The sequence below is a fragment of the Triticum aestivum genome, chromosome 5B, assembly GCF_018294505.1.
Source record: "Triticum aestivum cultivar Chinese Spring chromosome 5B, IWGSC CS RefSeq v2.1, whole genome shotgun sequence".
Taxonomy (NCBI): Eukaryota; Viridiplantae; Streptophyta; class Magnoliopsida; order Poales; family Poaceae; genus Triticum; species Triticum aestivum.
Window position 1 is genome coordinate 546,349,906 of NC_057807.1, and position 8,819 is coordinate 546,358,724.

Genomic DNA, 8,819 nt, shown 5'->3' on the forward strand with positions numbered 1-8,819 from the left:
GCCTAGTGCGCCATTAGTAGTTACAACTACTAATGGCGCACTTTGCCGGGATGCGCCATTAGTATGTTTGGACAGGCGCACTAGTTAAAAAAAATTGATACTAATGGCGCACTCGTAGCATGGTGCGCCATTAGTTGTTTAAACTCTAATGGCGCATCAGATTGTGGTGCGCCATTAGTATATACTAATGGCGCACCATCTTTCTGGTGCGCCATTAGTGTCAATCCCATCTATAGCCATTTTCCTAGTAGTGTGATAGCTTAGCAAATTTTGCTCGCTCTGAGGGTAGAACCATGACTTGGTTAGGATCGGGTCCCTCTATTGCGGTTGAGCTGGCTCTTGCTGATTGTAACTTTGATGGTTGAGTAATACAAATTTTCATTCGCAAAAAAAAAACTCTGGAGCATTGCAGATCGGGTTTAGTGATGTCCGATTTATTTCCTTTTGCAAAAAGGCATACTATTCTAAGGGTAATGTTTAAAATCTGAAATCAAATTTTTAACCGTTGCAAAACATTTTTATGGAAAAATTATATTGACGTGAGGATGACAATTTTCTTTACCGAGCATGGCAAATCATTTCATTAGAAGTACAAAGCACTTAAAACATAATTAAAAATTACAATGAGGACCCCAGACCGCCGAACGATCATTGTCGCTGTCAAAACTGAAGCGCCGCTGTCGCCGCTCCCGTACTTGAGTTGTCATGGCCTTGTCGATAACAACCGGAAGTCTTCATGCATGTGCCTCTAAGAATGAACACCACGGAGCCGCAGTCGTCACCGATGAACATCAATCTGAAGTGTGTGACACCGAATCTCGCCATCATGCACGTTCAACAAGAAACCCTAGCCTCGCCGCACCAAGGAGAAGACAGGAACCTATGTCGGACGTCCGTCGAGTCCAGCCCGATGGACTAATTTGAGGAGGATCGAAACTCAAAAGACCAGCTGAAGATGGAGCATCGCCCGACCCTGCAAGGACTAAAAACTCTAACCTGAACTACTAGTCGGATCCAAGGCGCTGGGATTCCTTCCCAGCCACTAGCTACCGAAGTGATAGTCATAGGGGAGAGGAAGCCACAAGCTGGCCGATGGAGCTTGGAGGGGAGGAGAACTTTCCAATGGCATAAGCGTGAGATCTCATAATTGTAAACTCCTCTGAATGCAAAAGCTGCTCCGATGTCCGGCTCCCGCAGCAACTTCGTGCCCGCAAAAGCTGTTGTTGCCGGTCCTCTGGTATCGACGAAAGCTGCTACTTCGGCGCCCGTGGCAGCTGCTGCTCCAGTGAGGAAGGGGGAGCACTAAGAGCAGCAAGGCCAGGCCATGGTACGTTGGCCGAAGAGAAGAGAGGAGGAGGAGGGGCCTGATTGCTTTTTAAGTTTTTGAAGGTGTCGGTGTAAAATCCCCGATCTAACGGCGTCGCCTGTAAACCGTTATGCCACGTCGGCAAAAGTGGGACCCACCTATCATAATAGTCATCAAAAGTCCAAAGCTGCCAACTAGTGTTTTTTGTAAAAAAAAAATATAGCCTTTAAATTAATGATTTTTGACACAATTCCATAGAACTGTGGTTTCTGCAACCCTAGCGTTCAATGTTGATGATTTTTTGCAATTTACCCAATATTACGGCTTAGGGCAACCATTGTACTGGTGGCATGCCCATTGTAGAGATGAACCGGTACTTACAAACAGCTCTAGTGTATTAAGCTCTGTAAAATACCGCAGCTGCAAATCAGAGTCGAACAACAGACTGGCAATACGGACACACGGGATATCCACGTTGTAAATAAAGAGCAATAGTTTCGCACTTTATTCAACTGGTCTATCTGGTAGATCACATGCTCAAAAAAACCAAGTTATAATATCATGGAGATTGAGGAAAATAAACAACACCGCAATTCATGAGTCTTAGGGTAGCAATATCTTTCAAACAAGCATGTTTTTTTCTTTTTTGCGAGGGTAAAACTGAGTTATTCCATAGCAACAGAATTACAGTCAGCTAATACAGGATCATGAATAAGAGGAGCTCGTTGTAACCAACAAGGGGTACTACGTCATACGAGCATTTAGCTAGACAATGTGATACCCTATTTTGAGAACGAGTTATCTTAACCGGAATAAACTCCCGCTCTAGAAGGAGCGACTTGATTTCATCGACCAGATGGCCATTAGGCGACTTGGCCAGGGAAGCATTAGACAAAGATGAAAGAGCTACCATAGAGTCTGACTGCGCCATGACCGGAAGATTAGACCATTGGAGGACTAGAGACATCCCTTCCCGGATTGCCTGTATCTCAGCTTCAAGTGCATCATTGCAGAAGAACAGCAAACGGCATGCAGCAAGAATAACTTCACCTGTACACTTCCTGATGACCATGCCTGCACCGGCTGTACTGTCATCCGGCGAGAAAGAGCCATTCGCTGACAGGGCCAGCCAACCGGAAGGTGGCGGTACCCAAGGTGGATCAGGTGGACGCGGTCGGACAACAGTCGCCGGAAGGGAATCAGCGACGGAATATTTGCCTTCAATTATTTGTTCAGTACTCAGATGCTTCACGTCTCGTATTGGATTGAGGTAGTCCATAGCATCCAGGTGCTCCTTTGGGGGTATTGGCCAAATCTCCCCCATAGCATCCCACAACTTTGAAGCATTCTCACATGCTACAAGTGGACACGTAAGTGTCCTCGTCAGCTATGCCACACAGTGGACATGTAGCCCGGCACTGCAGGTGACGAGCCCGTTTGCATTGCACGGTAGCTAGCGCACCAGCTGCAGCCTTCCAGGCATTCAACCTCATCCTGTGCGGAACATCTGCATGCCAAATTAAATTCCAGATTTTCCTCTCGCCATTAGGACTTCCGCTCGACGCACCTTCTGTAAAAGCTTCCTCATGATGTACCATCACTAGCTTGTCCGCACTACGGACACTGAACAGCCCTTTGGGATCTGGTTGCCATGTGAGGAAGTCCTGCTGCTGCCGTGGTGAGGTACGGATTTTACGAATGGCCACAACATCAGCAGGAAGAAAGTGTTGCTGCAATAAATCCAGTCTCCAAACACCATGAATATCCAAGAAGTCTGATACTCTTATCGAGTCTGCAATGACGTTTTGGCATAACTGGACGAAATGATGGACCCCTTGGAATCCATGGGTCCCACCAAGACCGAATCAAAATTCCATTACCAACACGCCAAGTGATACCTTTTTTCAATAACTCCAGCCCGTGTTCAATGCCACGCCAATCCGCGGATGCATTGACTGAAAAAACTGTATCCCCAAGATTTCCATTACGGTAATACCTAGCTCGCAACAGCCTTGCACAAAGGCTATCCGGTTGATCAATAAGTCTCCAGGCCTGTGTAGCCAGCAATGCTTGATTGAATGCTCTCATATCTCTAAAATCAAGACCACCCTTTTGTTTTGGTAAGACAAGCTTGTCGCAAGAAACCCAAGCCATTTTCCTTCTTTCATTCTCAACTCCCCACCAATATTGCCGCATCATTCTTGTGAGGTTGTCACACACAGAATACAGAAGTTCGAAAACACTCATAACATACGTAAGTGGGAATAGCCTGGGCCGCAGATTTAATCAATATTTCCTTACTAGATGAGGCCATATAGCGTTCACTCCAATCCACTAACCGCTTACTTAGCCTAGACTGAAAAGTCTGGAACTTCCCTTTATGCATTCTACCCTCTGGTACAGGTAGTCCAAGATGCTTGGGATCAAACACCTCCTGAGTGACTTGCAAAATACTCTTCACCTCCTGGGAGACTGGCAGAGAACAATTGTCAGAAAATAGGACAAACAAGCATGCTGCAGAATTCAACACGGGGCGGGCATCCATGGAGTAATCTGGCATCCATACTATACTACAGAGTACAGACATTGTAATTTTGCAGCTCTAACAACACACAAACAGACTGGTAGGTAATAAAACAATACTTGACACTATCTACATGTATAGCAGATGGAGATAGGTAATGAACAATACAGACAAGCATGAAACAATCCGGGGAAAGCTAAGGATATGAACGGCAGATGAGTAGCAATACAGACACACAGGATTCTCACCATGTATAAAACAACACGGAGATAATAACTTCTCAGGTCATTCAGCTGGTTGTACTTCTTGAGGTCGAGAGGTAGATGCCCCAGCAGCAGCAGCTTCATGAGGCCTCCGACGTCTCAAGGGTGGTGGGTCCTTGCTCGCAGGTACCTGGTAGATCACATATTCACATATAGTTAAAATATATCTCCAAACCTGGCGTCATTGAAGAACAATAACACTAGAATACCACGACGAGACGATAGACGGAATATCACAATGAACGAATAGCAAAAGAACTTCCATCAATAAGAAAATAAGCAATAAAGATGAAATGCAGAGTGGAAATTGTCTTCATAACAGCATCATTTCTCAAACAATGGATTCCCAGTGGCGGTGCTAACCTGGGAAGTCAATGGAGTGACCCTGGCATTTCCTCCACTTGAAAGTTCCGTCCTCTGCAACCTCTCCGGTAAGGTCTCCATCCCCATGTGCGACAACAGGAGACAGATATACGTGAGCAGCTCCCCACCAGTGCCCAAACTCTTGGCATGTAGGTACCCTCGACACCTACTAGCCGAGAAGCAGAGCATCTCCACCCACACGCCTTCGATTACCTCCCACATCTTGTCATCACACATTTGCAGCAGCCCATTGGCAAGATTCCATGCATCATGGACAAAACCTTCTTGTGTAGTTGCATCTGTCTCCGCATCCAGTGGCAAGTCCGTATGTTCAACAACTTGTTCTCTGTTTTCCCTGGGCTGTACCTTCGCGATTATTCTCTGTGTAAATCCTCTTTCGATTTCCTTGAGCGATGGCCTTTTGACTGTGAAGAAGTTGCAGAATGGTTTATTGCACTTGAGGATCTCCATGAGTGAAGGCTTGCCGCCCTTGACAATTTTCTTGAGCGATGGATTGTCATCCTTGAGGATCTTCTTTAGCTCAGAATTGGCAGCTGTGAACAGATTTCGCCTAGTGCCTGGTAGTAGCATCTCGGGATTGACAAACAGTAGGTACATCATGTAGTTGGAGATTTCTCTGCACTGGACGGCTCTTTTGTGATGAGGAGATCTTTCACACCAAACAGCACACCGATGATCCTCACCGGAAGCATCTTGAATACACTGAGCAGTGGCACATTGGTGATCTGCTGATGCGCCCATGTAGTAGAAGCAGAAATCCGTTGCGATGTGCCAGAGAAGAACACTCTCATCGAATGGCTTCCTTAAGCTGCAACTGAGATCTTCGTCGCAGTTGTTGGACTGAAGAGTCCATTGCCCCCTGCGATCGTTGAACTTCCAGTAGCTGTCAGTATCTTTTATTTGATCTTCCCACCCCTTCTTCACATACTTAAGAACCAAATCTAGAATTGCAAAGGATAACTTGCAGGGCTTCATGGACCAATTTTGGTCAAGAAAGTCTTTGCAGTTAAAGAAATTAAGGATGCACATCTTCCTGGAGTGCCTTCTGTTACGAGCAAAGAATCCTACCAGATTAAATTGGCCTATGAGGCTATCTTTGACTTTGAGTATGGCATTGAGAAATACCTTTAGAAAAGTAAATTTCGCAAAGGCAAAGGAAGCACAGGAACAGTACTCTAGCACTGCAGTACAGCAGAACAAGGCATATGTAACCTTGACATCATTATCATCATAAGCTTCTCTGTGACTCTTGTGGAATAGGCCTATGGCTGCCCATGGCAATAAACTAGCCGATAACCGTATGTACAGAGAAAGAAGTTCCAACCCGCTCGGGTCTTCCTCTTCTTTAAAACTGCCGAGTATCTTTGATTTTGTGTAGAGAAGATTGAAAATGCTGAACAATCTATTCTGCAATAAAATGTATGCTTGTTTTCCATCAAGCACCCAAAAGGATTTTAGGATCACAAGCCGATCAGGATACGGCGATGCAAGGTCCACAAATATCCTGTAGGTCTCAGGGTCCCCATTATAGTCATTATCTCGCCTTCTCAATCTTGGCTCTCTTTGGTTTAGGTGGCTTCTCCTTTTCTCCATTATTTGGTTTACGTGGCATCCCATTTTTTCCTTTATTTGGTTTAGGCGACCTATCCATGTCCTTGAGGTCTGAGGATGATGATCGGGCTCAAGATCCAGCGTGGCAGCCACTCCCTGTGTTTGAGATCCATGGTTGGCCTCAAGGTCCAGCACAATATCTTCTCCTTGTGATTGAGAAAGATAATTGTCAGCCCCATGGTCCACCGCATCACCTTCTTGTGCTTGGAAACCAGGGTCGGTCTGGGCAAAAGCCCTTGCCTTTTGCACGTAGTCTTCAAGCGAATTGATCTCGCCTTCTCTGGTGGCAGTTCTGCTCGGAGCATGAGCGGAAGAGCTTACTAGGCTGTTAATGCTAGCACTCTTGAGAGCCCAGGGCTTCTCAATGCATTTGAGAATCCCAGGGACGAAGAACAAGATTGATGCCTGCAACAACCTCTTGTCGCCTCCTGGCCACGATTTGCAGAACATATAGATAGCTACAGTGACCTGGGACACAGCTGTGAGGATGTGCCGCGTCCACAGCTCATTGTCTTCGATATTGTAGGCGGTTATGAGGTCCTGCCCTCCGAGGTGCATCAGGAGAACGGGTGCCCACACCACCTCCAGGATGCTACTGTTGTTTGCAGAAGTAGCACCACCATGATCCTGACTCCTCTGGCGGTTAAAGAGGGTGGCCAGGGCGTATATGGCTACAGCATCGCTGCCTTGGTATGCGAGCCATATGATGGATCTGTACCAGGAAGGAATAGCAAACTTACGCAAGGGAGAAGAGCAGAGCAGGAGGTACTGGAAGAAGAGGCTGCTGAGGACGAGGATGCGCAGATGCCACTGCTCCCACCATTCCACAGCACCTGATATAACCATGACTGACGACTGTGTCTGGCTCTCCCTCGCTCGCTCACAAGCACAAAGTGAGAGGCCGCCGATTCATTTCGCACGTTGATCCAGTGTGTATATATGCACATGGTTAGCAGTAACCACTCCAGCATTGTCTCCTTATTGCCTACTGACTTTTCATATGTTAATCCGGTGTAGATGACCTGCATTGTTATAATCAAGCCGGTTCAAAGCAAACATCGTTTTGGCTGGATCAAACCAGCTTAATCGAGCTGAAAAAGATGCATATTTCAATTCGTTTTCAGAAAGGTGGAGCAATACTATGACATTGTTAATATATACTAGCAGTAGCAGGTGGATGAACTCGAATCGACGAACCTGGTAGGGAGGAAGATCCCCTAATCAAACTGCCGTCCCTCTCTTGGTTGCCGCACGCCGTTTCCTTGGCCCGTCCCCCGCTGCCGCGGTCTGCTACTCCAGCCGCCGCTGCCTCTTATTGCTCCGCCCTTCGCGCCGGCGCCGCCGCCGCTCCGCACCATCCGGCCTTCCTTCTCCGCCGATCTGGAGAGAGAGGGGTCCCGACTCTGTGACTGCCGCTCCTCCCATCCGCTTGCTACCTTCGGTGGGGGTCGACGGAGCCGGTGTCCGGCGGCTGGCGGCCTCACCGGTCCACAGCAGTGATTTAGGGCATCTTTCTTAAAAAAACTGATTTGGGTAGGACAAGACGGAAAAGGAGGCCGTCGGAGAGAGAAAAATTAGTAATTTTAGTTTAAAAAAAATTCTTATTAGGAAAATAAATCATTTTCCTTTGCGGTAGGAAAAACAAACGGAAACACTAACGCACACACGTGTGGGCGTCTGGCAACTCGCCCACACGCATGGATCCTCATCCAACCAATTCTACACGAATCTTGACGCGTTTTAGCAGTTTTTGTGTGCCACGTTACGTAAGACTAAGCTGGTGTGTGGGTATTCATCCGGTCGTCCACATGTCTTTTTTTACCACACCGGGGGCTAGTGTGTGGGCGTTTAGCAATTCGCCCACACACCAGTTTTCACGCACGCAAAGGGGGCTGGTGTGTGGGCGTTTATCACTTCGCCCACACGCCCGTCTCCTCGCCCACACCCTAAGCTGCCAGTTGCCATGTGTTTCTGCAGGGTACATGGCAACTGCCCTAGCTTTGCTTGTAAGCAGATGTCAACTTTCTTTTACCCGAGTTGCCATGTATTTTTTGCATGGTACATGGCAACTGACCTAGCATGCACGTAAGCAGATGACAACTCTTTCTTTTACATGGCAACTGCCCTAGCGTGCTTGTGAACACATGGCAACTCTCTCTTTTACCCGAACATGTTTTTTTGCCATGCCTTTTTGTAGTGCTACATGGCAACTGCCTAGTGTTAGTGGGTGGTAACTCCTAAAGTTTTGAAATCATAGCAACTGCAGTAGACCAGACCATACATGGCAACTGCAGTTGAGCAACCATGGCAACTGTAGTTGTCCGACATGGCAACAGAAGTTCAGCGACATGGCAACTGCAGTTAAACGACACATGGACGAGGGTCTGGAACATGGCAACTGCGAGACGCGCGGTGACTGGCACGCGGGGCGTGCCGGACCACGAGGTAGGAGGCCTGACGTACGGGGCGTGTGGGCGTTATCTATTTCGCCCACACGCACGCGTGTGAGAGGGATCGGGAGGAAGAAAATAAAATGTGTGGGCATTACTTGTTTTGCCCACACATAGGTGTGTGGGCTGTTCCTCTTATACACCACACAAAATATGTGGGCAGACCCCTTAACGCCCACACGTGTGGCACTTATCAGCGTCCAAAATAAATCCTTTTTTATTGCAATCGCCGAAAAATAAACCCTAGAGTGCAATTCATAGAAACATAAAATTATCGAAAA

The 8,819-nt window shown here is 47.2% G+C and overlaps 1 protein-coding gene across 1 annotated transcript; it reads right to left on the reverse strand.

The window, feature by feature from the left end:
• Positions 1-1,924: 1,924 nt before the first annotated feature.
• Positions 1,925-7,616, reverse strand: LOC123113096 (uncharacterized). Its single transcript, XM_044534225.1, has 4 exons — positions 7,286-7,616; positions 4,457-7,110; positions 4,079-4,223; positions 1,925-3,778 (listed from the first exon to the last, which is right to left on the reverse strand). The coding sequence occupies exons 2-3, from the start codon at positions 6,932-6,934 to the stop codon at positions 4,116-4,118; spliced, it is 2,586 nt and encodes an 861-aa protein (XP_044390160.1). The 5' UTR covers positions 6,935-7,110; positions 7,286-7,616; the 3' UTR covers positions 1,925-3,778; positions 4,079-4,115.
• Between the last annotated feature and the right edge of the window lie 1,203 nt (positions 7,617-8,819).

Coding starts and splice junctions, on each gene's coding strand:
- LOC123113096 (XM_044534225.1), bottom strand. CDS start 6,934: ATGGTTATATCAGGTGCTGTGGAATGGTGGGAGCAGTGGCATCTGCGC. Junction 4,224..4,456: donor TCACTCCATTGACTTCCCAG/GTTAGCACCGCC, acceptor GTGATCTACCAG/GTACCTGCGAGCAAGGACCC.